The sequence below is a fragment of the Anas platyrhynchos genome, chromosome 12, assembly GCF_047663525.1.
Source record: "Anas platyrhynchos isolate ZD024472 breed Pekin duck chromosome 12, IASCAAS_PekinDuck_T2T, whole genome shotgun sequence".
NCBI classification, from domain to species: Eukaryota; Metazoa; Chordata; class Aves; order Anseriformes; family Anatidae; genus Anas; species Anas platyrhynchos.
In genome coordinates, this window is record NC_092598.1 from 1,786,774 (window position 1) to 1,814,702 (window position 27,929).

Genomic DNA, 27,929 nt, shown 5'->3' on the forward strand with positions numbered 1-27,929 from the left:
GCTGCGGGCGCGGGGCGGGGGAAGCGCGGCCGCTCGCAGCGCTCCGGGACCGGCCACCGGGGCCCTGCCCAGCCCCTGCGGGGCGGAACGGCACGGCTCGGCCCGGCACGGCTCGGCACGGCTCGGCACGGCATGGGCCGTCCCGCAGCCCCCTGAAGCCATGGAGCGGCGGGCGCTGTGCGCGGGGCTCTACTGGCTGCTGCTGCCGCTCGCCCTGCTCGCCGGTGAGTGCACGTGCGCCGCCCTCCGCGCTTCATATTTTTTTGGGGAGGGGGCTCCCCAGCTGATATGGGGTGCCCCGATAAAGGGGGAGCTCCGGGGGGGGTCCCTATCCAGGCTGGGTGCCGCGCGCGGGGGCTGCGCTGTGCCTGGATGTGCGCCCCCCCCCCCCCGAGGGGTGCATGGCTTATAGGGGGGGGCGGGTGGTGGTGCCCCCCCCCTTTGCCCCTCGTTTTAACGCCTCGTTTTAACCCCCTCCGGTGCGGTTCCCACGAGCAGCCCCCGGGGGAAGCGGGGCCGGGACGCTCCGGGGTTGGGTTGGGTTTTGGGGGGGGGGTGGGCAGCACGTAGGGGTCCCCTCGGAGCGGGGGGAGCCCAGCGGCAGCCCCGATCCCCTTCCCCATAACTTTTTTTCCCCCCCCCCTCGGGACTCCAAGAGCCGCGCTCGGTTGCGCGCAGCCCCGGGGGCGCGCCCGCTGCTGCCGGCCCAAGGGGGGGGGCGGAGGTTGGAGCGGCCTCCGCGGAGGGGCGAGGATGGAACCGGGCACCGGGGACCCCCCCCGTGTACCCCCCCCTCTTGTGCATCCCCTCGTGGGTTTGGCAAAAACCGGGACCTTTTGGCAGGGCGGGGGCCGGGTGCGCCACCGCCCCCCCCTAGGGCCGGGCAGGGGGCGCGCACCTCGGCTGCAGCCCCCGGCGGTGCGGAGCCGGGAGCCGCCTGGCTGCTGGCCTGGAAAATGCCCGTGTGCCGGCCCTCCCCCGGCAAAAATCGTCCCTTTGAACCTGGGAAGCGTCTTCGGGGCTCTCCGTTTACCTTCACGTAGGCGCAAAGGAAAAATAAAAACCTCGCCGGGCTCCGTAAACAGGATTGTGCCACGGCCTCCTGGTGCCCGTGCCACCCGGAGAGCTGCGAGGAGCTTTTTTGGGGGTGTCACCCTCTGCAGGGACCCCGGGATGAGTGTCCCACCGGGGTCACCTGCAGCCGTGCAGCTCCCGTCCCACCCCGGCTGCGTTTTGGGGAGCCCGGTGAGGGCGCACGGGGTCTCGCCGTCTCGGGGCGAGCCTCGCTGGCAGAGGAAGTCGGCGAGCGTTGAAAAAAGCTTCTGTATTTGCTCTCCCTCGCGAGTGACTCAGTGCATCGTGCAGGATGTGAGGAGGTTAATTATAACCCTGCCTGCAAACCGGGCTGGGAAGGTGGCCGGGCGCTGCTTGCACAAGGCCCTTCCAGCCGGGCGCATCCCCGGGGGGGTGACACGTGTCCTCCTGGGTGCCACCCCGGCGCCGATGGCCCTCGTGCCGTGCTTCTGCCCCGTGCTTGTCACCCTGCTCCCTCGTGGCACACCGCACCGGGGCCGACCAGCTCCTGCAGCCACCGGGGGCTTGGCACGCTCCGAAGGGGGTCTCGGTTAAATTTGGGGCCCCGCTCGGGCAGCGGCTGTCCTGGGAGGTGAAACCCGCCCTGCTCGAGGCGCGAGTGACTCAGCGGGCGCCGGGGAAGCGGCCGTGTCCCAACGGGTCCCATGCCGCAGGGGAAACTGAGGCACGGGGCTGGGGCCGCTGCCCCCCGGCTGGGAGGAGAGCCCGGAGGCTGCCCTGCCTCCGGCCCTGCTGCCTTCCTTCCCCTGCAATTAGGCTTTTCCCCAGCGTCCGGAGGATGTTTGCTGGCGGCTCCCAGCCAGCTCTGTGCGGGTGGAGGCGCCGGAGCCGGGCCCCCGCGGCACAGCTCGGGGCACCCCCCAGCTTCCCACGGCCCCCACCTCGCTCCCAGCTGTGCCTTGGGCTGGATCCTGCCCGGCGTGGGGACGCGATAAACCCCAGCTCCATCCTGCCTGGATGGGGTGCACGGAGTGGGTGGGTGGGGGGCACAGCCTGCTGCCCCCCCTTGCCGTTTATCCAGCTGGTGCTGCAGCGCTCACCGTGCTGGTGGGCCCTGAGGCACCTAGGGAGCACATCCCTGGGGGTGTCCCCCCAAAATTGGGGGGGCTGGGCTGGGGTGAGGCGAGGACACGGCCCCTCCTGCCCAGCTGAGCCCCCCCCCCATACCCAGCATGGGATTTTGGGGGTCCCAGCCAGCCCTGGTGCTGCAGGGAGCCGGTGCCCAGCTGGGCGCGTGGGCTGCAGCCAGCTGCCTCCTGTGGTCAGGTGCTTTTTTTAAATGAGGGGAAATAAAGGGAAGAGAGAAAAAAATAAAAATAAAATAAAAAAAACACACGCACAGGAAAAAAAAAATGCCACCGATGTCTCCAAGAGCAATAACTCCATTTCCTCCCAAGGGCAGGCCGGGGGCTGGGCTGCGCAGGGCTGGCGCGGAGCCTGTGCGGTGCCCGCGCTGCCCTGCGGCTGCGGGGTGCTTCGGGGGCTCCCGGGACCCCCCCCATGCAGCCCCCCGGGGAGCAGCACTGCGGGGCCTGCCGGTGTCCCAGATGGGCTGGGATTGCAGGGGGTTGGTGGTCCTGGGGAGCTGGGCATGGTGGGGTTAACCCATGGGGTCCTCACCGTCCCCCCACCCCAAAGCTCTTGGGATGCCCTAAAACATTTGGGATCCCCATGGGGGCTGGGGGTGTTGTTTTGGCTCCGGCATTGCCCTATGGCACATGGAAAATGTTACGGTGGCCCCACGACCCCCCCCCGTGCCACGGCAGCAGGGATTTGGGGGTCCCCATTTACAAGTGGGGTGCAACCATGAGAGCAGCGCAGGGGTCCTGGTGCTGAGCACGAGGCTCTGGGGCCCCCAGGACGGCTCCGTCCCCATCCCCTGCAGCCCTGGTGCTGCGAGACGTGTTTGGGGGGGATGAGGGCATGATTTTGGGGGCACCGTGCCTGTGTAGGGGGACAGCTGGCGCTGGGGGACCAGTGCAGCACCACAGCTGCCCGCTTAACCTCTCTGCTCTTGCTTCCTTCCGTGCAGATAAGGATTTGGGGCGGGAGGACCTGACTGTGTGTCCTGAGCCACCACCAGCAGCACTGTGGGGTCGTCAGGGCTGGCCCCATAACCCTGGTATGGGGCTGGCATCGGGCACCCACCCCGCTGGTGCTGCGCTCCCCGTGCCGCCGCGTCCCGGGGCAGCTCCCGCAGCATCCCTGGGGAGCGGGGCCGGCCTCGGCTGCGGTGCTGGCAGGACTGGGAGCTGCTTTCCACACAAACAGGATGCGGCGGGTGAAACGGCCGGGCTGGTCCCTCTTCCCGGAAAGAGGATCTGGGGTTAGGAGGGATGGGGCCAGGAACGGGAACGTGCCCACGGCCGGTTCTCACCGGGATGGGGCTGTTGCGCATGGGGAGCCGTGCGCCCGAGGGCGTCCCTGGTTCTGCAGCTGGTTTGCTGGGTGCTAGGTGACACCCTGGGGACACCGTCCTGACCCCGGGGGTATGGTGGGACCTGGCTGTGGGACACGGGGCTCAGTGGGGTCAGGGGAGCACAGCAGGGCACACAGGGAGGTCAGGAGCTTGGCTAATGAATCCTGAGTGGCCACGGGTCCCCGCAGAGAGCTGGTGGCTGCGTCGGTGCCGATCTGTGTGGCCGTAGTGCGTGGTGATGGGGGGGTCTCCATCACTGGGGGGGTCCGGGGAGCCCCCTCGCCATGAGGCTGGGGGCGTCTCCATCCCAGCTGCGCCCCTTCGACCCCTCCTGCTCTCCTCAGGTGCCTCCCTGCTGCTGAAACCCGCTGCTGCTGCAGCCCCCCCTATGGAGATCCCCTCCCTGGGGGTCCCCCAGGACCGATCCAGCCCGGGAGGGCCCCCAGGAGACCCCCAGGGGTGGCTGAAGGCCGGCGTGCATCGCACCCAGCTCCCCGGAGCTGGGATTTGTCTCCTCCTGGCACATTCCTGCCGTTAACGCTGCGAGTGCTCCCGGCTGCCAGCTCCAGCCACCGTGACGGATCAGCAGCGTGGGAGCAGGGCTGGCTGCTCCCGTGTCCCCCGGGGAAGGGGGGGGATGCTTGGGAAGAGAGGGCTGGGACCACGGAGCCAGCGTAACCCAGCTGGGGGGTGCTCAGCCAAGCCAGATCCTGCCCCGCAGAGCCAAAATCCGGTGGGCACTGGGTGCTGGGGAGCAGTGGGTGCCGTGCCCGGCTCCTCGCAGCGGGGAGGAGCAGGCTCGGTGCAGGAGCGGCCGTCCCGGTGCCGCGGGGCAGCTCGCCCTTGGCTCTCCCTGCTCTGCTCAACTGGTTTTTCCCCCCTCGCCGGCACTTTCCCCCGCACCGTCAGCACCGCAGGGAACCGGTTTCCTCCCCCGACGGAGCAGGACGGGGCTGGGAGCCACCCCGGTCCCATGGGAGCCACCCCGGCCACCCCATGGTGCCAGCTGGGTCCCGGCTGCTCCCCTGGCATTTGCTGGGTGCTTTTTTGTGCCAGCCCTTCCCGGTGCTGCAGGTGACCCCAAATCCCTGCCACCACCATGGCCAGCCCAGGAGGGATGTCCCAAGCCAGGGCTGGGATGGGATCTGGGGGTATTCCCCCCCTCAGGGTGGGCGCGCAGCGGGCGCAGCCCCGCTCGGGGTGGATCCCCGGCCCGGGGAGGGGGCTGCCTGCCCCCCACGTCAGCCCGAGCGGCAGCTCGCTCCCCGCCAGGCCAGCTCCTCTCGGCCCCATCGCCCGCTGGCGCGGGAAGAGGAATATTTGCTCCATGAGATCATGGCTTGCGAGACGCAGCGAGCAACCCTCGGCGTGCGGGGAGGTGACGCGCGCCGGGGTCACCGCCGAGAGGCGGCTGGTGGGATGCGGGGTTCCCCCCCTGGGCACGGAGACATGAGCCCACCCCGCACCCCAAAACCCTGCCCGGGGGCTGCTGGAGCCCCCTGGGATCTGGGGGGCTGGTGGAGACCCTGCGTCACCCCCAGACGGGGTGGTGGAGGAGGCTCCCGCACCGCTGCAGGATGCGCCGTCCCATTGAAACCTCGTAAACACAGGAAGGGCCGTGCCTGGCTCGCGGTGCGCAGCACGTCCCCTGGCACCCAGCCCGCCCCCCCTGGGGCTGGGGGCTGCTCGCTCTGCCCCCCCTGCGTCCCCAAGAGACCCTATACCCACAGCGGGGTCCCCCCCGGGGCTGCCCCAAAGCGGGGACACGTCCCTCGGGTTTGCAGGGGAGGGGACAGGGATGCCTTGGGATGCCCCCATAATGTCGTTCCTGGCCAACGGGGATTTGGGGGGGCATCCTACAGCCGCTGTTCCCATCACCATGGCCTCGTGGCAGCCCCTGTACCGGGATTGCTGCGTCCCCAGATCGGGGTGGAGCTGCCTCGGGGTGTCCCCAGCCTGCGCTCCCCATCCCTGGGGGTGGCAGCTCCGTGGGGCACTGGCTCAGGTGCGGGGTTGGGGCCGGCCCCGATCCCTCCCCAGCTCCTCCGATGGCTTCACGCCTGCAAGCAGGCTGTAATTTGGGTCTAAAAATAAGCCAGGGGGAAGGCGGAGAGCTGCTGGCGTGCCCGGAGCGGGGCCGGGCGCAGGTGAGAGGCTGTGGGTGGGGGTCCCAGCCCGGCCGTGCCACCTTTTTGGGGTGTCGGGGCGATGTCGCAGAGCATCCCAGGGATGCAGGGGGGGGGTCCTCGTGGGGTGGGGAGCCCCGGGTGCCGTCCCCGTGCCTCTAACCCTGCCCGTGCCTCTGTCCCCAGCCTGCCTGTTCCGCTTCAACGTCCTGTCCCTGGTGTACCTGCTCTACCTCCTGCTCCTGCCCTGGTTCCCGGGGCCCGCCGACCGCGCTGTCTCAGGTGAGGGCACCACGACCGGGGCTCGGGCAGGGGGTTTTGGGGCTATTTTTAAGGGGCAGGGAGGGGAGCTGCCCTCCAGCAGGTACCTGCCCTCATTCCTCTGTGGTTTCCTCCGGGCCAGGCGGCTCCGTGCGGCAGCCTCGTCCCGTTAATTATAGCCCGGTGCGGCTATTAATAGGCCTCCCGCTACGGAGTGGCCAATTTTGAGCCCTGGCCCTATTAACCAGAAACCTCAGGGCTGTGCCAGGCGGGCAGGGACGCACAGCACCCAGCCCTGAGCCCTGTTCCCAGGTGGAAACGAGGGGTGCGTCCCCCTCGGTGGGCGCAGGGGACGCCTCCCCCCCATGGCAGGCACCCGGAGGTGCTGTGCCTGTAGCCCTGCTGGCTCCCTGCCCTTCAGGCTGAAAGGTGGCCCTGGCTAAAAGCTCTGCCCTCTGAATATTTCATGGCTTTCCACGGCCTCCGAGCCCGGGAGCTGCTGAGCAGCAGCACGTTGGTTTATAGGAAAAAAACAAGCCAAGGGAGAGCTTGGCACGCGGCTGCGGGGTGGCCGTGGGCTGTGCGCTGCCCTTCCAGCGGCCAGGAAAAGCGCACGGGGTGGTGCCTGCTCCCCCTGCACGATGGGATGGGGATGGGATGGGATGGGATGGGATGGGTGCAGGAGCCCGGGGCGCGCCGCATCCCGGTGCCGGGGAAGCGCCTCGTGCCACTGGGGCAGCTGGGGCAAGGAGAGGGAGCGTGGCCCTGGGGTCCCAGCTCCCTGCATTGCCCCGTGCCTCAGTTTCTCCAGTATTTCAGCGGGCAGGATGCTCCTGGGGAGGCTGTGCGGGGTGCAGGGTGAGAGCTGGCATCGCTGGCACGGCGGCAGCGCGCCCTTCCCAGCTCCGGGGGTGCTTCCCGGGGACGCTGGGGGTGCTGGCAGCACCCGGGGTGGTGGGTGATGGGTGATGGAGCCCCCATGTCTCCCAGGTCACACCGGCCGCCTCCTCAAAGCTCTCCTGGGAACCAGCATCCTCTTCCTCCTCGCCCACTTCGTTTTCCAGATATGCCTCTACACGCTGCCCGCCCTGCTGGGGCCCAGCAGTGAGTACCCGTGGGTGCCGGGGGGGGGTTCCCGTGCCTCCCCCCGCCTGCTCCTGCCACCCTTGCACGGGAGCCCCCGGGGGGGTGACGGGGGGCAGGATCCCACCCTGCTGGGTGCTGAGGGGCTGCTGAGACCTGGTGGTGCTCTGGGTGCTGTGGGGCGGTCTCCTCGTGGGGGGCTGGTGCCAATCTCAACGCCTTTGTGGTTCCCTGCAGACAGCAGCTGGGAGGTCCTCGCCCAGCACATCGGGGTCACCAGGTAAGGGTTTCCCTGGTGCCAGGGGGACCGGTGACGTGGTCACTTCTAAGGGGGCCCCCCCTGACCCCTCCCCCGTGCCCATTTCTTCCCCCAGGCTGGACTTGGACGACCTCCCCAACTCGGTGCGCCTCGTGGCGCCCGACGTCGGCATCCTGCTGGTCTCGTCCCTCTGCCTCTGCCTGTGCCGCCGCCTCGTCCCCAAGGCCACCGCTGCCACCCGCTGCCGGCCACCGGAGTCCCCGGAGCCCCTTGAGCGGGTGAGCGTGACGCCAGTGAGCCCGGCACCATCCCTCCTGCCACGTCCTGCCAGCCAGTCCCTGGGGATACAGTCCCGTGGGACACGCTGGATGCTCCTGGGGACCCGGGTTTTGGGTTGGGGTTGCAGCCCGGGAGGGGACTTTTGGCTGTGAGTGGTGTCGGGGACGGACCTCAGCCATGCAGCGGGTCGTCCCCTGCGCCTCCCCCTCCCCGGGGCCGGGGTGACTCAGCGGCGGAGGAGTGCCCGTGTTTGCTCCCGCGTTACCATAGGGATCCCACAAACAGCCCGGCCCCACGGAGCTGCTTTACGTGGGGTGGCCGAGCCCCGGCTGCCCACGGGTGGGGACGGAGCCAGCGGGGTGCAGGGCTCAGGGGCAGAGCCGCTGGGTGCCGTGCCGGTGCCAGCGGGGCACCGGGGCGCCGTGCCCTGTGTGAGCAGCTCCGGTGTCACCCAGGCAGACAGCCCCGTGCCAGTGGCACCCCCAGCCCTGCTGGGACCCCACACCAGGGCTCAGCTCCATTTTTGGGGTGAATCCCACTGATTTAGGGCTGTCCGACCCCACTCCGGCCACGGCCACAGGGCCGGGCTGTAACCAGAGCCCGGGCAGCAGCGAATGCCTTTGCTGTGAGCGCGGGGCCAGCGCGGGAGGCAGCCTGGAAAAAAGCTCAGTGCTGGGAACCTGGGTGAGGGTGCCAAAAAAAACAGCCGTGTTTCAGAGGCGCTTTCCAAACAGCTAATGAGATAAACACGGCCAGGTGCAGAGCCGTGCGCCCGCGCTGCTCCGGGCAGGGCGCCCCACGCAGCGGGGAAACTGAGGCACGGCGAGCAGCGGGGTGAAATCAGAGGGGATCCAGGCTGAAATCAGAGGGAATCCGGGTCGGGCTGGGGCTCACGCCGTGTTTCCTCTCCTGGCAGGGGGGAGAGGAGGACGTGGAGCGGCACGGTGGCGTGGCCGACGGGGACACGCCGCTCAGCGCCCGGCTGCGGGTGACGGCGCACTGGCTGCTGTGGGCAGCCGGGAAGGGGCTGGCCATCCTGCTGCTGGCCTTGGCCGGTGGGTACGGGGCCTGGGGAGGGGGGCGCCCGATGGATTTGGGGGTGTCTCGGTGATTCTGCTCGGCTGGAGGACGGAGGCGCACGGGGGTGCTCGGCCGCGCACTGACCGCCCGCGGGGCGCTGCTCCCCAGGGATCACCCTGCCCTCCGCCTCCTCCAGTGTCTACTACCTGCTCTTCGTGGGGCTGTGCACGTGGTGGGCCTGCCACCTCCCGGCCAGCCGCAGGGCTTTCGACACCCTCTGCATCCTCGTCGGCGTCTACGCCGCCGTCCACCTCCTCTGCCTCTACGCCTACCAAGCGCCCTTCATCCAGGGGGTCTTCCCGCCCCCCACCATCTGGGCACGGTGAGTGGCACACGGGGTGTCCCCCCTGCGTGTCCCTGGCTGCGTGCCCACGTCCCCGGGGATGTTTCACAGCCAGCACGGCTCCTGCTTGGCACCCATCCCGCTCCTGGCTGCGGACGGTCCCCGGGGAGGGCGGCTGGAGGCTGCCCCGGTGCCGTGCCAGGGCTGCGCACGGGGACGGGGACGGCGCCGTCCCCAGGCAGGAGTTACCGCCCCCCACCTCGTCCCCGCAGGGTGTTTGGCTTCAAGGACATCATCCTGTACCGCAACGGCTCCCGGCCCAACGCCCTGGTGCTCAACACCGGCCACCCCTGGCCCGTCTACGCCAACCCCGGCATCCTGCTGCTGCTCTACTACACCGTGGCCACGCTGGTGAAGCTGCGCAGGCTGGACGCCAGGGTGAGGGGCTGCGCGTGGCCGTAAGCACCCTGCTGCTCCGGGCAGGGGGTTTCGGGGGGATATTTTGGGGGACGGGGCACGGTCCTGCTCCTGGATGCTGATTCTGGCTCCTTCCCCTCGCAGAGAGCGGCGGCGCCGGCGCAGCCGCCGGTGAGGGAGCTGGTGGAGCTGGAGAGCTGGCCCAAGGACCCCGATGGCGTGGCTGAGGACACCAAGGTGGGGCTGGGGAGGCGGTGAGGGCAGCACCCCGGTGTTCCTGGTGAGAGGGGGAGCCCCGCGTGGGCGCTCTGGGGGTGCCGCTGGGCGCTCAGCCCTCTCTGCCCCCCCCTCCCCAGCCCATGCTGTCCCCCAGCACCGGGAAGCCGGGCAGCGGCACGGAGAACTGCACCGTGCACGTCATGGGGGATGCGACGCCGCCGGGTAAGCCTGGCCCCAACGCCTCCCCCCTCCCTAAGCCTTGCCCTGCTCCCCCCTTGCCTGCAGAGGGGCTCGGGGGGTGGGGGGGGCTCACAGCTCCTGCTCCAGGCAGGAAGAGTCCGGCGGAGCGGCTGCCCCTGCAGACGCTGTGGCACGTCATCATGAAGCAGAGCTACGTCTGCGCACTCATTGCCATGATGGTAAGGGCATGGGGGGACACCCCAAGCTTTCACACCTCTCCGGGCAGCCCCGCATGCGAGCGTCCCCATCCTGCTTCACCCCTCCCAGGTGTGGAGCATCACCTACCACAGCTGGCTGACCTTCGTGCTGCTGCTCTGGTCCTGCCTCATCTGGATCGTGCGGAGCCGGCACCACTTCGCCATGCTGTGCTCGCCCTTCCTGCTGCTCTACGGCGTGGCGCTCTGCAGCCTGCAGTACGTCTGGGGCATGGACCTGGCCCCCGAGCTGCCCACCCGCATCGGCTTCATGAGCCTGGAGCAGCTGGGGCTGGTGCGCCCCAAATACCCCTGCCTGGACCTGGGGGCTAAGGTAAACCCCCCCTTTTCCATCCCCGTTCCCCTCCCCGTGGTGCCCTCCCGTCTCCTCCGCTCACCGCCTGTCCCCGCAGCTCCTGCTCACCCTCACCTTCTGGCTGCTGGTGCGGCAGTTCGTCAAGGAGAAGCTGCTAACGAGGACGTGCCCGGCCACCCCGCTGCTGGAGGTGACCGTTTCGGATACGGGTGAGGGGTCCCTCGGGGATGCTTTGCGCAGCAGGGGTGTCCCGTTTTCCCCCCCCCTAACCCCAAAGCTGAGCACCCCCGGGACGCAGTGGCCGTGCCTTGCAGAGCCCAGCCGGCAGCGGGACGTGCTGAAGGCGCTGGGTGCCCTGGTGAGGGATTTTTACGCCAAATACTGGATCTGTGTCTGCGCCGGGATGTTCATCGTGGTCAGCTTCGCCGGGCGCCTCGTGGTCTACAAGATCGTCTACATGTTCCTCTTCCTCCTCTGCCTCACCCTCTTCCAGGTCAGGGAGGGGGGACACGGGGATGCTGTCCCCAACCCCGGTGGCGCCGTGCTCACGTCCCTTGTCCCCCAGGTGTACTACAGCCTGTGGCGCAAGGTGCTGAAGGGCTTCTGGTGGCTGGTGGTGGCGTACACCATGCTGGTGCTCATCGCCGTCTACACCTTCCAGTTCGAGGACTTCCCCATGTACTGGAGGAACCTGACGGGTCTCACCAACCAGCAGTGAGTGCGCCCAGCCCGCTGCCGGCATCCAGGCACCGGGGCACGGCCAAAAGATGGGGAAACCGAGGCACGGGAGGGTTGGGTTGAACCCCCCAAACCCTTCCGAGGGGCTGCGGGGGGGGTGCACGGAGGTGTCCCCGAGCTGACCGGGTTGTCCCCTCCCTGGCCAGGCTGGGTGACCTGGGTCTGGAGCAGTTCAGCGTCTCCGAGCTCTTCTCCAGCACCCTCATCCCGGGTTTTTTCCTGCTGGCCTGCATCCTGCAGCTCCACTACTTCCACCGCCCCTTCATGCACATCACCGACCTGGAGCACGTCCCCGCTGCCGAGCCGCGGCCCCGACACATCCCCAGGTAGGGCCCCGCGCACCAGGGTGTCCCCCCCACCGTGTCCCCCGTGTCCCCAGTGCTGAGCCTTTGTACCCACAGACCCGAGGAGCTGCACGGGAGCCGCCTGCTGCGGGGCGCAGCCGTCGCCGAGAGCGCAGGGACCGAGGCGGGCGATTCCGACACCGCCTCGCAGGGTACGAGTGGGATTGGGGTGTCCTCAGGGACTGGGAGAGGGTATGGGGTGGGCTGGTGATCTCCAAGCCCAGGAGGGGCCAGGGGATGGGATGGGATGGGATGGGATGGGATGGGATGGGATGGGATGGGATGGGATGGGATGGGATGGGGATGGGATGGGGCATACTTGAGCCAAAGAGGATATGGGGATGGATTGGGGTGTCCTTGGGGCCAAGGGGGATATGGGGTTGGATTGGGGTATCCCCTGAGCCAAGGAGGATATGGGAATGGACCGGGGTGTCCTTGGAGCCAAGGGGGATATGGGGATGGATTGGGGTGTCCTTGGAGCCAAGGGGGATATGGGGTTGGATTGGGGCATCCCCTGAGTCAAGGAGAATATGGGAATGGACTGGGGTGTCCCTGAGACAAGGAAGATAAAGGGATGTGTTGGGGTGTCCCCCGAGCCAAGGAGGATATAGGAACGTGTTGGGGTGTCCTTGGAGCCAAGGGGGATATGGGGATGGATTGGGGTGTTCTCAGAATCCAGAAGGAGGATATAGGGATGTTTGGGGATGTCTTCGGAGCCAAGGGGGTTATAGGGATGTGTTGGGGTGTCCCCCGAGCCAAGGAGGGTATAGAGGTGTGTTGGGGTGTCCTTGGGGTCTAGGAGGGTACTGGGGTGGGTTTATGGCATCCTCCAAGCCATGAAGGGACCGGGTGGGCGCAGGGTCGTGTTGGGGCGTGCTCCCACCCAGGGATGGGTACGGGGGTGTCGGTGACTGTCCCCGTGTCCCCGCAGTGCCCACCAAGTGGGGGCTGGTGCTGGAGCGCCTGATCGTGCTGGGCTGGACCTTCTCGGACACGCTGACCCGCGGGCAGGTCTTCGTGGGGCGCCTGCTGGAGCTCCACGTCCTCAAGCTGGTGGCTCTCTACACCGTCTGGGTGGCTCTGCAGGAGGTAGGAGCACCGGGACCTGGGTTTTTGGGGAGCACCCCGGGGTGCTGACGGCACCTCCCTGCCCCAGGTGTCGCTGATGAACTTCTTGCTGGTGCTGCTGTGGGCTTTCGCCATGCCCTACTGCCGCTTTCGCCACATGGCCTCGTGCCTCTCCACCGTCTGGACCTGCATCATCATCGTCTGCAAGATGCTCTACCAGCTCAAAATCGTCGATCCCAGCGAGTACTCCAGCAACTGCACCCAGGTGCTGGGGCTCTGGAGGGTTCGGGGGGGTCCTTCCCGGCTCCCCAAGGTGGGTGCTGACCCCCTGTGTCCGCACCCTCGCAGCCCCACCTCAACGGCACCAACCTGAGCCCCGAGGAGCTGGGCAACTCCACGCTGTACCGCGGCCCCGTGGACCCCGCCAACTGGTTCGGCATCCGAAAAGGCTTCCCCAACCTGGGCTACATCCAGGTGGGTTGGGGCGGGGGGCGCAATAAGGGCAGGGTTTCCCCATCCCGAGCACGGCGGAGCTGAGCGCAACCTCGCCCCCCTCCCCAGAACCACCTCCTGGTGCTGCTGCTGCTGGTGTTCGAGGCCGTGGTGTACCGGCGCCAGGAGTATTACCGCAAGCAGCACCAGCTGGCGGCCCCCATCACCGAGACCGTCTTCGAGGACGTGTCCCGCGAGCACCTCGACCAGGGGCTGGGCAGCTGCGCCAAGTATTTCGTCAACTACTTCTACTACAAGTTCGGCTTGGAGGTGGGCGGCGGGGGCACGGGGCATGGGGTGGATGCGTTGGGGTGTGGGACGGGCACATGGGGTGCATGGGGGTACAGGATGGATGCATTGGGGTATGGGATGGATGCGTTGGGATATAGAATGGACACGTGGGGGTACAGGATGGATGTGTGGGGTGCGTGGGGGTACAGGATAAACATGGGGTGTGGGACAGGCATGGGATGGACGCATGGGGGTATGGGATGGGCACTTGGGGTGTATCAGGGTATGGGATGTGCACAGGATGGGTGCATCAGGGCACAGGATGGACACGTGGGGTATGGGATAGGTGCGTGGGGTGCATCAGGGTACAGGACAGACATTTGGAGTACGTGGGGGTATGGGACGGGCACATGGGGTGCACGGGGGTACGGGACGGATACGTGGGGGTACAGGATGGGCATGGGATGGATGCGTCAGGGCACGGGATGGACACGTGGGGTACGGGATGGATGTGTGGGGTGCATCAGGGTACAGGACAGATATGTGGGGTACGTGGTGGTATAGGATGGGCACGTGGGGCGCATGTGGGGTACGGGATGGACACGTGGGGTGCATGAGGGCACAGGATGTGCACAGGATGGACACGTGGAATATGGGATGGAGACGTGGGGCGCATGGGGGTACGGGACGGACACGCGGGGTACAGGACGGACACGTAGGGCTGAGCTGCCACCCTCCCGCCCTCCAGATCTGCTTCCTGATGACGGTGAACGTGATCGGGCAGCGGATGAACCTGATGGTGATCCTGCACGGCTGCTGGCTCGTCGTCATCCTGACGCGGCGGCGGCGCGCGGCCATTGCCCGCCTCTGGCCCAAATACTGCCTCTTCCTCGTGCTCTTCCTCCTCTACCAGTACCTGCTGTGCGTGGGCATGCCGCCCGCCCTCTGCGTGGGTAAGGGGCGTGCTGGGGGGGCCGGGGGATGGAATTTGGGGGTCTCGGGGGGGAGGGTGGTCACTCGGTACCCCCCCTCCCCTCTCCGCAGACTACCCGTGGCGCTGGAGCCGGTCGTTGCCCATCAACTCGGCGCTCATCAAGTGGCTCTACCTGCCCGACTTTTTCGTGGCCCCCAAATCCACCAACCTCATCAGTGAGTGCCCCCCCACCGGGGAGGGAGTCGGGGGGGGGGTCGGGAAGGGCTGTCTGACCCCGCCCACCGGTGGGAGGGGCTATAATTTGGGCGGGGCCTTGGGAGGTGCCACGCGCCTCTTGGATAACGCACGGGTCAATGGATACCCAACGGGGGAGGGGCTTGTAGCAATTTGGGGAGGGGCTTGGTTGAGGCCACGCCCGTTTTTTGGGATGGGAGGGGCTTTGCGTGACCACACCCATTTGTGGGAGGAGCCTGGTGAAAGCCACACCCCTCCAGGAGGAGGTGCTTGAGGTTGATTTTTGGACCCCCTTTTGGACGCGCAATGCGCCCAAATCCACATCCATGAAATGGGACCCCCCAAATTGGGGGGGGAGGAGCTTTCTGTGACTCTGCCCATTTATTTATCGAGGGGGCGTGGCCTCTGGAAGCCCCCCCCCACCCTCCTTTTGGCTGAGCCATGTGCCCCGCAGACGACTTCGTGCTGCTGCTGTGCGCGGCGCAGCAGTGGCGGGTGTTCGTGGCCGAGCGCACCGAGGAGTGGCTGCGGGCAGCCGGCGAGAACGCGGACAGGCTGGACCTGGGCAGGGACCCCCACAACCCCACGCCCAACTTCATCCACTGCCGGTGCGTGGGATGGGGGCCTCGAGGGCGGGGATGAGACCCGGTGGCACTGGGATGGGGACTGGGCTGGGACGGGACCCCTGCCACCAGGATGGTGCCACCAGGATGGTGCCACCAGGGTGGTGCCCCCACATCTGGGGTGGGAGCACCCCGAGGCTGTGGGGGGACCCTCTGGGGAGATCAAGTAGTCAAGGGCATGCTTGATCACGCATGGATTTTGGGATCCCCGTGGACTGGGACAAGGCACGTTGTACCCCAAGACTGGTCTGAGATGGGCACCAGGGTACCCAGGGGGTTTGGGACCCCATAACATGATCGGGACCTGCTGGTTTGGCTGGGGGTAGCACCCCAAGCTTTGGGACCCCATAACATGATCGGGACCTGCTGGTTTGGCTGGGGGTAGCACCCCAAGCTTTGGGACCCCATAACATGATCGGGACCTGCTGGTTTGGTTGGGGGTAGCACCCCAAGCTTTGGGACCCCATAAATATGATCGGGACCTGCTGGTTTGGTTGGGGGCAGCACCCCAAGCCCAGGCGGTGCCAATTTTGGTGCTGGGAGGAGACGGGGACCCTGCCCTGAGCGCCCCATCCTGCAGGTCGTACCTGGACATGGCGAAGGTGGTGGTCTTCCGCTACCTCTTCTGGTTCGTCCTGGTAGTGGTCTTCATCACCGGGGCCACCCGCATCAGCCTCTTCGGCCTCGGCTACCTGCTGGCCTGCTTCTACCTCCTGCTCTTCGGCACCGCCATGCTGCGCAAGCCGGCACGGGCGCGTCTGGTGCTCTGGGACTGCCTCATCCTCTACAACATCACCGTCATCATCTCCAAAAACATGCTGTCGGTGAGGGCACCGGCCCCCGGGGGTTGCTCCTGGGGTCACCAGGGGTGTCCCCAGGGGTCCAACCCCGTGCCGTGCCCCTTTTCCCGCAGCTCCTCTCCTGCGTCTTCGTGCAGCAGATGCAGAGCAACTTCTGCTGGGTGATCCAGCTCTTCAGCCTGGTCTGCACCGTCAAGGGCTACTACGACCGTGAGCACCGGCACGGGGGGGCGAGTTGGGGGCTGCCCTGCCCTGCCTTGATGGGGCTAGGGGGATTTTTTGGGGTGCTGCCTTACCTGCTTCCCCAAACTTCTGCCTGCTAGCCAAGGAGATGGGCAAGGACCAGGACTGCTCGCTGCCCGTGGAGGAGGCTGGCATCATCTGGGACAGCATCTGCTTCTTCTTCCTCCTGCTCCAGCGCCGCGTCTTCCTCAGCTACTACTTCTTGCACGTCATGCTGGACCTCCAAGCCTCTGCCCTGCAGGCTTCCAGGTGAGCCTGGGGGTTCCCGGGGGTCTCCAGGGGTGCCGGGTGCAGGTGTCCCCCCCTTCACCATCTCCATCCCCGCAGGGGCGTCGCGCTGTTCAAGGCCAGCATCCTGAAGAGCATGCGCTCCCACCGGCAGGCTGAGAAGAAGTCTCTGGCCCAGCTCAAACGGCAGTGAGTGGGTTTTGGGGGGGCACCCGGGAGCCCCCTGTGCCCCCCCCGAGCGCCCTGCAGCCCGGCATCGCGCTGGGGTCCCTGGGGGCTTTGGGGAGCTCTGGAGCAGCCTGTGCTGCGCCCCGCAGGATGGAGCGGATCCGAGCCAAGCAGGAGAAATACCACCAGGAGCGGCTGCCCGCCGGCGAGGGCCAGGATGAGGCCAGGCCAGGTGAGACCCTACAGGGGGCGTCCCAAGCCCCCAGCCCCTCCTGCCCCCCCCCCCGTAGGGGTGGCCTCGACCCATCGGCGACGTTTTGCCCCCCGCTTTCCTCGCTGAGCGGGGGGAGACCAGCGGAGCCTGGTGGAGCGCAGCGGTGAACACCCCCCATACACGCACAAACGCACCCCCTTACCCAAAAAACGTCCCCAGCGCCGGGACGGCTCCCTCCCCCCCCCCACCCAGCCCCGCTCAGCCCCCGCTGCCGTTCCACAGCGCCCGGTGGCCCGGCGGACCCTTCCCGGCAGAGGGAGCGGTGGTGGCGGCCGTGGTTAGACCACGCCACAGGTACTGCCCCGGCACGGGGCGCGGGCGGGCGCTGACACCGGCGGGGAGCGGCGGTGACGGTGCTTTCGGCGAGGTGACGCCCTGCATGCCCCCCCCCCAGACCCCCACGCTGGGCATTAACCGGGCCGTTCTCTGCTGCTGAGCACTAACGGGGGGCATGGATGTGGGGTGCCCGCAGGGCTCGGCGCTGGAGGGACCCCTCTTTGGGGACGTTGGTGTCCCCAGCGGGGAGCCTCGGGGGGGTGTCCGTGGCACTGAGCTGTGCCACGTGGAGGGGACGCGGTGATGGGGACACCCCGTGACCCCCCGTGCCGCCCCGATAGTGCTGCATTCGGGGGAATATTTCCTCTTCGAGTCGGACAGCGAGGAGGAGGAGGAGGCAGTGCCGGAGGAGCCGCGGCCGGGCAGGCAGAGCGCCTTCCAGGTGGGCATGGCAAGGGGCTGGGGGGGTCGGATGTGCCCGCTGGGTGCTGATGGCCCCCTCCCCAAATCAGCTCGCCTACCAGGCCTGGATGACCAACACCAGGACGGCGCTGCGGCAGCAGGAGCGGGAGCAGCAGGAGCTGCCGGGCGATGAGCTCGCTGCAGGTGCGGCTGGCGGACCCCAAAATGGGGCTGGGGGCCACAGGGGGGTACGGCTGGTGTTTGATCCTCAGGGTCCTGTAACAGGGCGGCGTCTCAACGGGGTTCCCAGTGGGTGTGTGTGGATTCTCTGATGTCTAAGATGGGGTTGGGCGCGAGCTGTGCATCCCCCTTGGTTTTTTAAAGTTGGATGGAGAGGGTGGGGGACAGGGTGATGAGCAGGAAAGCCACAAAAAGAGGTCACAAATAATGTCCCGTCCCTTTTCGTGGAGGGGCCCTGACCTGCTGCCTGCCTTGCAGGGGACAGCAGAGGAAGGGAGGAGGCGCTGGAGTCGCCTGGAGAGGCCGAAGGCCAGGAGGAGGAGGAGGAGGAGGAGGAGGAAGGATCTGGTAGGTGCTCAGCAGGGCCCTGCCAGCCCTGGTGGGGTGTCTCGGGGGGGTGCTGAGCGGGTGCGAAGCCGCGAGCCCCTCTCTCCTCGCCCCGGCAGAGCGGGGCAACGTGCTGCAGCGGGCGCTGAACACCCTGCGCTTCCTCTGGGTGCTGTGCCAGGCCATGGTGGACGGCCTGACCCAGTGGCTGGACGCCTGCACGCGGGAGCACGCCGACATGTCCACGGTGCTGCGGCTCGAGAGATACGTCCTGACGCGGCGCCTGGCCAAGGTGACCCCCCCGGGGAAGGGACAACGGGCACGGGAGGGGGGGGACGGTGGCACCGCGCCGGCGCTCACCCCGTGCCCGCCGCAGGGCGAGGACGTGCACCGAGGGGTCCTGGATGAGCTCTACCTGCTGCCCCCCGAGGAGCCCCCCGAGGAGCCGAGCCAGAGGGTGTCTGGGGGTGCGGACCCCCAAAACGGCGTCGCTTCCAGGCAGGTGCATAGATCCCCCGGGGGGTGCCCGCCCGGTGCCGTGGGGCTGGCGAGGGGCGCGCTCACCCAGCCCCGTGCCATCCCCAGCGGGCGCGACGGAGCCGAGCGTGGCCGAGGGGCTGAGCCCCCCCCTAGAAGCCAGGAGCAGGGGACGAGCTGGGGGTCGCAGGAGGACGTGGCTGGGTCTCGGGAGCTCCTGGCACTGCCGCAGAACCGGAGCCGGACGGCCAGCGAGCTGCTGCTGAGCAGGTATGGGGTGGACACGGGGACAGGGATGGGGACGCGGTGGGTCGGGGGCGCAGGCTCAGCCCCCGTGCCCCCCTCCCCCCCAGGCGGCTGTATTTCGTGGAGCTGGAGGAGTCGGAGCAATTCTACCAGTCCCACAACCGCTTCCTGAAGCTGCTGCTGGCCCTCTACCGCTGCGTGGCCGCCCACTCCGAGCTGCTCTGCTACTTCGTCATCATCCTCAACAACATGGTGACCGCCTCCGTCATCTCCCTCTTCCTCCCCATCCTCGTCTTCCTCTGGGCCATGCTCTCCATCCCCCGGCCCACCAAGCGCTTCTGGATGACCGCCATCATCTTCACCGAGGTGGGCAGGGGGTGGCCGGGGAAAGGGGGACAAGGACACGGCGGCACGACGACGACGACCCCGGATGCCACCCGGTGACCCCCCATGTCCCCGCAGGTGATGGTGGTGGTGAAATACCTCTTCCAATTCGGTTTCTTCCCCTGGAACGGCTACGCCATGCTGGTGCGCAACGAGGGCAAGCCCTTCTTCCCTCCCCGCATCCTGGGGCTGGAGAAAACCGACCGCTACATCAAGTACGACCTCGTCCAGCTCCTGGTGCTCTTCTTCCACCGCTCGCTGCTGCTGGTGAGCCCCAGGGCACCCGTTTCTGGACGGGCCCTCGCCGCGTTGGGCGCACCCCATGGTCCCAACGGGGTCTTGGAGGGCGTGCATGGGGCTGGGGGTGGCAGCAGCCACCCTGATCCCCGCCCTCCCCAGTGCTACGGGCTGTGGGACCACAAGGAGGACCCCTTCGCCAAGAAGAAGCCGGAGGCAGAGCGGGCAGAGGAGGAGGAGGAGGAGGAGGAGCGGCGGGAGGAAGCAGGACCCCCGGCGGTGGGCAAGGAGGGGACGGCGCCGCCGGCAGAGCCGGGGGCACCGGGCGCAGCCACGGGGCCGGAGGGCGATGCCGGGGGGCTGGAGGAGGGGGCTGGGGATGCGGCCACCCAGCTGCGCTTCAGGAGGAAGAGGAAGAGGAGCAAGGAGACGAAGGCTGCGCTGGAGGAAGGTGAGCGCCACGTCCCATCGCTGCGCTTCAGGGGGTGCTGAGTGCCCCGGCACAGGGCAAGGCTGGTGGCCCCCCAGGCAGGATGTGGCCCTGCAAGACCCCGAGGTCACTCGTGCTGCGTCTTGCCCACAGGGGATGGCGAGGAGGAGGAGGAGGAGGAGGAGGAGGAAGAAGAGGTGAAGCAGAGCCACTCTCAGAAGAAGCTGAAGGCGCTGGGGCTCCGGGTCAAGCTCTTCTTCCTCACCGTGTGGGTGCCCTGCGGTGCTGGTTGGGGTGGGGGCTGCGGCTCCCAGCCCCTCTGGTGACCCCCCCATCCCCTGTCCCCCCCCCCCCAGGGCGCAGAACACCTACCAGCCCGTGCGTGGCTTCTTCAGGGACATCCTGCACACCCGCTACCGGGCGGCCACCGACGTCTACGCGTTCATGTTCCTGGCCGACGTGGTCGACTTCATCATCATCATCTTCGGCTTCTGGGCCTTCGGGGTGAGCTGGGGGGGGGCTCTGCGTGGTGGCACCCGGCTGTGGGGTCAGGCCGGGCTCCGTCCTCACCTCGCCGCCGTCCCCAGAAACACTCGGCGGCCGCCGACATCACCTCCTCGCTGTCGGATGACCAAGTGCCCGAGGCTTTCCTGGTGATGCTGCTCATCCAGTTCACCACCATGGTGATCGACCGCGCGCTCTACCTCCGCAAAACGGTGCTGGGCAAGCTCATCTTCCAGGTCATCCTGGTCTTCAGCATCCACCTCTGGATGTTTTTCATCCTGCCAGCCGTCACCGAAAGGTACCGGTCCCACCGAGCAGCTCCCAGGGCGCTGCGTGCTCCTTGGGTGCTCCCTTCGTGTCCCCAGCCCCACGTGGTGGCCCCATATGGCCGGGGAAGGGCTGGGGTGGCCGGAGGGGTGACACCTCCCTCCCGCAGGTTGTTCAGCCTCAACACGGTGGCCCAGCTGTGGTACTTCGTCAAGTGCATCTACTTCTCGCTCTCAGCCTACCAGATCCGCTGCGGCTACCCCACGCGCATCCTGGGCAACTTCCTCACCAAGAAATACAACCACCTCAACCTCTTCCTCTTCCAGGGGTAGGGGACACGGGGTGGCACGGGGGGGGACACGTGGCTCCAGATGGGCGCACGGAGCCGTAGCAGCCCCCTGTCCCCATCAGGTTTCGCCTCGTGCCCTTCCTGGTGGAGCTGCGTGCCGTCATGGACTGGGTGTGGACGGACACCACGCTGTCCCTGTCCAACTGGATGTGCGTGGAAGACATCTACGCCAACATCTTCATCATCAAGTGCAGCCGCGAGACGGAGAAGGTAGGACCCCAACGCGCCCGTCCCCATCGGGGTGGCCCCGGCTGGGTGCCCCCCACTCATCCCCTTGGCACCCCCGCGCCGTGTCCCCGCAGAAATACCCGCAGCCCAAAGGGCAGAAGAAGAAGAAGATCGTCAAGTACGGCATGGGGGGGCTCATCATCCTCTTCCTGGTGGCCATCATCTGGTTCCCCCTGCTCTTCATGTCGCTGGTGCGCTCGGTGGTGGGCGTCGTCAACCACCCCATCGATGTCACCGTCACCCTCAAGCTGGGGGGGTACGAGGTGAGGACGGGGGCGGCCTCGGGGCTGGGGCTGGATGCCGGGGTCCCACACGTGTCCCCGCTGATGCCACGTGTCCCCACAGCCCCTGTTCACCATGAGCGCCCAGCAGCAGTCCATCCAGCCCTTCACCCCCCAGGACTACGAAGCGCTGACGAACCAATTTGAGAGGCAGCCGGTAAAAAAAACAAAAAAAAAAACAAAAAAAAAAACAAATCCCCTAAGCAACCCCCCTGAACCCTCCTGGTTTTGTCCCACCCGTGCCGAGCCGCGTGCCCCCGTCCCGTCTGCAGGTGGCCATGCAGTTCATCACGCTGTACGGCTACGAGGACATCGTCACGGCGCGCATCGAGGGCAGCTCGGGCTCGCTGTGGAGCATCAGCCCCCCCAGCCGGGAGCAGATGCGGCGGGAGCTGCAGAACGGCTCCTCGGACATCACCCTGCGCCTCACCTGGACCTTCCAGAGGTAACGCTGGGGTCACCGAGGGGGGGACCCAGCGGGTAGCCCCCCGAGTCTGAGCCTTTTCTGCCCACAGGGACCTGGGGAAGGGCGGCACGGTGGAGCACACCTTCGACAAGCACACCACCGACCTCCAGCCCGGTGCGCCCGAGCGCATGGAGCTGGCCCAGCTGCTGCAGGGCACCCGCGACGCCCCCGTGTGAGTGTCCCCGGGCACGGGGAGGGGGGGCTCAGGGATGGGGACGCCACCGCAGGTGGCCCCCTCCCCGCTTAATCCCCGCTTCCATTGCAGCCAAGTGCCCAAGCTCTTCCCCAAATACATCCGGGCACCCAACGGCCCCGAAGCCAACCCGGTCAAGCAGCTCCTTCCAGGTGCTTTTTTTTTTTTTCCCCTTTACGCACTGGTGGGGGGGGGTCTCAGCCACCACACCGTGCCCTGACCCCCCCCGTCCTCCCCACAGACGGAGAGGACAGCTACCTGGACGTGGAGGTGCAGCTGAAACGGGAGCGCGTGGGCTCGGGGCAGGGCAGCGACAGCTTTTTGGAGTGGTGGGTGGTGAGGCTGAAGGACGCCCCCCCTCGCGACGGCAACATCCTGCCCATGGTCATCTTCAACGACAAAGTCAGCCCCCCCAGCCTGGGCTTCCTGGCCGGCTACGGGTGCGTAAAAAGGGGGGGGCACAGAGGAGCTGGGGAGGTGGGCGAAGGGTGGCCGGGGTGCGCGGGGGCGGCGGGGGGGGGACGACACTGGTGGGATCCTCACCCCCGTCCCCTTGCAGGATCATGGGGCTGTACGTCTCCATCGTGCTGGTGATCGGGAAATTCGTGCGGGGTTTCTTCAGCGAGATCTCGCACTCCATCATGTTCGAGGAGCTGCCCTGCGTGGACCGCATCCTGAAGCTGTGCCAGGACATCTTCCTGGTGCGCGAGACGGGCGAGCTGGAGCTGGAGGAAGAGCTCTACGCCAAGCTCATCTTCCTCTACCGCTCCCCCGAGACCATGATCAAGTGGACGCGGGAGAAGGAGTAAAAAGGGGAAGGGGGGCTCCGGCCCCCTTCCCCGAGGACATCACCGCCAATGCCTTAACCAGCCCCGCGGGGGGCCGCATCCTGCCTGGGGGGGGGCACGGGATGGCGCGCTGGGCGAGCCCAGGCTCTTATTTTTAAAACGAGGAGCTTTTTGGTTTTTTTTTTTTGTTTTTTTTTGCCTTCCACGATGCTTTGAAGCCGGCTGACCGGCTGAGAGCACCTCGTGCCTTCCTTGGGGAGCAGGGGGGGGGCCTGGCCCCATGGGCACCCCGGTGTTTTTTTTTTTTTGGGGTGGGGGAGGTCCAGGAGCTGGTCCTGCACCCACAGGGCACCACAGCTGCTGGGGGGGGGCAGGAGCCGGCCCCTCCCTGCTCTCCCCCACCCCACAACCAGGTTGAACTCTAAAGCAATAGCCCCCATCCCCAGATCGGGGGGGGGCACAGGGCCACAAAGCCCCCCCAGTGGGGTGGATGGCACCCCCCCAACCGGACTGAAAACACTTGTGACTTTTTTTTTTTTTTTAATTCAAATGGTTTATTTATACAGATATCTAATAAAAACAAAGCTGAGGCCACCCCAGCTCACATGGGGGGGGGGGGGGCTTGGGGGGGGGTAGGAGCAGGGATGTGATGCCCAGGGGGTACCAGCACCCCCAAAATAGGCACCCAGGGGGTCTCCTTGCCCCCCTGCTGTTATAAAAACATTTAATTTGGGTGTAAAAACAGCATTTTGGGTGCCAGGTGTCACCATGGCTGGGCAAGGGGCTCCAGTACCCCCCCCCATGACCCCACAGGACCCCCAACCCCGGTGGCTCGGGGCTCTGCGCCCCCCCCAGCCCCATCAGCTCGTCCCGGGCTCCTCCTCGTCATCCTCCAGCAGGAATTCCTGGATCTGCTCCTTCATCCGTGCCCTGCGAGGGACCGACCCTATGTGGGGGCCCTGCAACCCCCCCGGAAAGGTGGGGAACCCCCTCCCCATCCATCCATCCCCTACCTGCAGCTCCTGTGCTGGGCTTCGGTGCGCACATAGGACGGCAGCGTGGCGGGGGGGCCCTGTGGGACAGCAGGACGATGGGGACAGGAGCCCTGTCCCCAATTTGCCCCGTCCCCAATGCGCCCCCCTGGGTCCGGGGGGGTCACCCCCGATGCCTCACCATTTCCTTGAAGGTGAGGCGGCAGCTGTAGCACAGCAGGGGGATGAAGGCAGCTCTGCTGTCAGCCCTGCGGGGAGAGGGGTGGTGAGCGGGGACGGTGGCCCCGGCACCAGCACCGTGTCCCCAGTGCCACCACCATGTCCCCAGTGCCACCACCGTGTCCCCAACCCCGGCACCATGCCCCCACAGCATCCCCAAACTCGCACTTACCCATCCCCTGTCTCCTCCGTCACCAGCGTGGGCTCCAGGGCCAGCTCCTCCTCTGCCAGAGAGCCACATGGGGACATGGTCACACACTCGGGGTGCACGGCCACCCCCCAAGTGTGTCCCCAAAAGCCCCTCACTCACCCCCATCGATGTCCAGGGCGCAGAGGCAGAGCAGGCAGCGCTGCAGCTCGCTGCTCGCCTCGGCGGGGGCTGCGCTCAGCTTCTCGCCTGTCCTGTGGCCATACAGAATGGGTGAGGGGGGGGCACCCTGCCTGTGTGTGTGTGTGTGTCCCCCACCCTAAGGTGCCGTACCTGTAGACGGTGCTGATGGTGGACGGGAAATCCGCCTGCAGCCCCAGGAGGAAGCTCTCCATCAGGCGGTGGATGCTGGTTTTCTCCCGGCGCTGGGCAAAGGGAACGGAGAGCGCACGGGTGGGATTTTGGGGATGGAGGGGGGGGATCCCACAAATCAGCCCCCTTCGCCTGCCCTATAATGCCCGGCTGGGGGTCTCAGCACCCTACCTTGGTGCTTAGGGGCGGCGTGATGACGGTGGGGACGCCGAAGAAGTGGTTGTAGAAGGCGATCTCCTTGGCCATGTACTCCCGCATGGGTCGCACCAGCGTCACGTCGCCGTGGCGGCTGTCCACGAAACCCTACAAGAAGGTGGGGGGGTGCCAAGGGGCTGCCACCAAGCCAGGGACCCCCCCAGGTGGCCGAGCAGCCCCCTGCGGGCTGTGCTCACCGTATCCACGGCGAGGAAAGCGCCGCGGCCCAGCGCCAGGTTGGTGAGGAGCTTGACGGCCACGCGGGTGCAGCTCTCGCCCGTCATCACCTTGGGGTAGCCCCGCGTGCGGGCAGTGTGCAGGATGAGGTGGCTCCTGGGGACACGGTGACACCGGCTCAGCCCCGCGGGTGCCACCAGCCCGTTAGGGCAGGAGGAAGCCCCCCTCCCCTCCCCTCCCTCACCGCAGCATCTGCAGCAGCTCCTCCTTGGCCGTCAGCGTCTCCGCCGCCTCGAAGAGCCGCAGCAGCTCTGCCGTGAGGGCGGCGGGGGGCAGGCGGGGGGCTGCCGGGTGCCCCCCGGGGCCGTGCTGGGTGCTGGACCCCCCAGATGAGGTGTCCCCGTCCCCGTCGGCCGCCTCCTGCCTCTGCTGCTGGATGAAGCCCTCCACGGCCTCCTTGTAGGAGGGACAGGGCTCGCCCGCCGCCCCCGCTCCTCGCCGCAGGACCGAGCCGGGCAGCTCCAAGGCCTGCGGGTAGGGATGGGGGGCGTTGGGTGGAGGCGGGCATGTCCCCCCCTCATTGTCCCCATTTTGTGTCCCCTCTGGTTCCCAGCATGTCCCTACCTGCTCCAGCGAGGCCAAGTAATAGGGGAAGCCGGTCTCCTGCAGCAGGGCCTCCATCCGGGCCAGGTTCTGCTCCCGCTGTGCCGGGCTCTGCCCGCACACCGCTCCCTCTGCGGGCACACCAGGCGCGGGTGGGCAACGGGGGCACCCCCACGGGGGGGCACAACCCCACAACGGGGACAGGGACAGGGATGGGACCGTGTCTTACCATCGATGTGGATGAGGCCAGGCACAAAGCGCAGCCTCTTGGCCGTCTCGCGGCTCAGCCCCTGGCACGGCAGTGGGGTCAGCGGGCTGCCCTGCGCCCCTGGCCCCCCACCCCAAGCCCCCCACCCCAAGCCCCCCACCCCGGCCCCGTTCTCACCTCCTGCACCTGCCGTAGCATGGCGCTGGATGCCGGCCCTCCCGACAGCGCCAGCAGCACCTGCGGGGACAAAAGGGACAGTCACCAGCCTGGGGGGGCCCCCCGTTGTGTCCCTCCCGTGTCCCCCCCCCGCCCCGTACCTTCTCGCCGGGGAAGATGACGCGGTTCTTGCCCAGCATGGCGCGGAACTTGTGCACGAAGTACTCGCGGAAACAGGTGCTGCGGGGACAGTGTGGCACGGCCCTGAGCACCCCTGTCCCCAAGCCCCAAAGTCCCCAGACCCTGTGTCCCCAAGCCCAATGTCCCCAAACCCCATATCTGTGAGCCCCGAAGTCCCCCAGACCCCATGTCTCCAAGCCTGATGTCCCCAAGCCTGATGACCCCCAGACCCAATGTCCCTGAGCCCTGATGTCCCCAGTCCCCATGTCTCCATACCCAGGTGTCCCCTGGTCCCCATGTCCCCAGACCCCATGTCTTCGAGCCCCATGTCCCTTAAGCCCTGATGTCCCCAGATCCCATGTCCCCCCGATCCCTGGTCCCCATGTCCCCAAGCCCAGTGTCCTCATACCCCGTGTCCCTGAGCCCTGATGACCCCAGACCCCATGTCCCTGGTCCCCATGTCTCCGAGCCCAAATGTCCCCTGGTCCCCATATCCCCAGACCCCACGTCCCCGGTCCTCATGTCCCCCGTCCCAATGACCCCAATCCCCAATGTCCCCAGCCCCCTGGTTCCCAGTCCAAGTGTCCCCTGTCCCTATGTCCCCGGTCCCCTCACCGGCAGAACCCATCCCCGACGCGGATGACGACGGCAGCAGTGTTCTCCCCACACTTCACACATGGCCGCGGCTGCCTGTGGGACACGGGGCTGGTACTGGGGGGGTACAGGGGGCAGCGACCCGGGCCCCTGGCACCAGGACCGGGAATGGGAACGGGACTGGGGCTGGGAACGGGGTGGGGACCGGGCCAGGGACTGGGAATGGGTATGGGATCGGGACTGGGACTGGGGTGGGGACTGGGACTGGGAACGGGACTGGGACTGGGAACAGGGTGGGGACTGGGACCGGGAATGGGTGTGGGATCGGGACCGGGACCGGGGTGGGGACTGGGACCGGGAACAGGGCAGGGACTGAGAATGGGAACGGGACTGGGAATAGGGACCGGGACCGGGAATAGGGACCGGGACCGGGAACAGGGCAGGGACTGGGAATGGGAATGGGACTGGGACTGGAAATGGGGTGGGGACCGGGACTGGGACCGGGACTGGGAATGGGTATGGGATTGGGACCGGGACCAGGACCGGGGTGGGGACTGGGACCGGGAACAGGGCAGGGACTGGGAACGGGACCGGGACCGGGAATAGGGACCGGGAACAGGGCAGGGACTGGGAATGGGGTGGGGACCAGGACTGGGACCGGGACTGGGAATGGGTATAGAATTGGGATTGGGACCGGGACTGGGACCAGGGTGGGGACTGGGACTAGGACTGGGACCGGGAACAGGGCAGGGACTGGGAACGGGACCGGGAATAGGGACCGGGACCAGGAACGGGACCGGGAACGGGACCGGGAACAGAACCAGGACTGGGAACAGGACAGGGACCGGGACCGGGTACGGGATCGGGGCCGGGAATGGAACCGAGAACGAGATCAGGACCGGGAACGGGACTGGGAACGGGAATGGGAACGGGATCAGGATCAGGACCAGGAACAGGGTGGGGACCGGGACCGGGTATGGGACAGGGACCAGGACCGGGAATGGGAACGGGATTGGGACCGGGACCGGGTACGGGACTGGGAACGGGTACGGGACAGGGATCGGGACCGGGACCGGGTATGGGTACGGGTATGGGTACGGGTATGGGTACGGGACCGGGTATGGGACCGGGACCGGTTCCGCAGCCGCCCCCGTCCCGCTGCCCCCCACCTGCACACCACAGCAGGACGGCGCCGAGCCGGTCCCAATCCCGGTCCCGCTCCCACGGCGCACTCCCCACACCCTCCATTCGCCTCACACATGGCTCCCCTCCCCTCCCCTCCCCTTCCTTTCCCCTTCCCTTTTCCCCTTCCCCTCCCTTCCCCTTCCCCTCCCGGCCCCTT

General features: G+C 67.4%; 2 protein-coding genes across 3 annotated transcripts; one reads left to right on the forward strand and one right to left on the reverse strand.

Annotated features, from left to right (window-relative positions):
* On the forward strand, positions 1 to 23,337 carry PIEZO1 (piezo type mechanosensitive ion channel component 1 (Er blood group)). 2 transcript variants are annotated; one of them, XM_038185350.2, is made up of 51 exons: positions 1 to 224; positions 5,827 to 5,922; positions 6,892 to 7,005; positions 7,222 to 7,264; positions 7,359 to 7,521; positions 8,439 to 8,577; positions 8,711 to 8,924; positions 9,158 to 9,323; positions 9,447 to 9,539; positions 9,659 to 9,743; positions 9,849 to 9,940; positions 10,029 to 10,289; positions 10,369 to 10,480; positions 10,586 to 10,764; positions 10,837 to 10,985; positions 11,156 to 11,335; positions 11,411 to 11,505; positions 12,285 to 12,442; positions 12,510 to 12,686; positions 12,770 to 12,895; positions 12,983 to 13,183; positions 13,893 to 14,097; positions 14,189 to 14,293; positions 14,767 to 14,920; positions 15,516 to 15,759; positions 15,849 to 15,945; positions 16,059 to 16,227; positions 16,306 to 16,395; positions 16,524 to 16,606; positions 16,871 to 16,942; positions 17,266 to 17,366; positions 17,437 to 17,530; positions 17,825 to 17,914; positions 18,013 to 18,185; positions 18,270 to 18,391; positions 18,479 to 18,640; positions 18,724 to 18,982; positions 19,079 to 19,267; positions 19,400 to 19,688; positions 19,821 to 19,935; positions 20,024 to 20,171; positions 20,255 to 20,469; positions 20,608 to 20,766; positions 20,850 to 20,997; positions 21,090 to 21,278; positions 21,361 to 21,453; positions 21,569 to 21,741; positions 21,812 to 21,934; positions 22,028 to 22,107; positions 22,197 to 22,395; positions 22,515 to 23,337. In XM_038185350.2, the coding sequence occupies exons 1-51, from the start codon at positions 161 to 163 to the stop codon at positions 22,762 to 22,764; spliced, it is 7,497 nt and encodes a 2,498-aa protein (XP_038041278.2). In that variant the 5' UTR covers positions 1 to 160; the 3' UTR covers positions 22,765 to 23,337. The 2 variants fall into 2 exon arrangements, with proteins under 2 accessions (XP_038041278.2, XP_071900146.1); XM_072044045.1 differs by lacking the exon at positions 16,871 to 16,942.
* On the reverse strand, positions 23,289 to 27,906 carry CTU2 (cytosolic thiouridylase subunit 2). Its single transcript, XM_072044046.1, has 15 exons — positions 27,757 to 27,906; positions 26,609 to 26,683; positions 25,975 to 26,053; positions 25,835 to 25,894; positions 25,679 to 25,739; positions 25,471 to 25,580; positions 25,091 to 25,374; positions 24,867 to 25,002; positions 24,646 to 24,777; positions 24,436 to 24,527; positions 24,265 to 24,356; positions 24,127 to 24,178; positions 23,917 to 23,983; positions 23,757 to 23,815; positions 23,289 to 23,673 (listed from the first exon to the last, which is right to left on the reverse strand). Exons 1-15 carry the CDS (start codon positions 27,846 to 27,848, stop codon positions 23,604 to 23,606), a joined length of 1,461 nt encoding a protein of 486 aa, XP_071900147.1. The 5' UTR covers positions 27,849 to 27,906; the 3' UTR covers positions 23,289 to 23,603.
* Between the last annotated feature and the right edge of the window lie 23 nt (positions 27,907 to 27,929).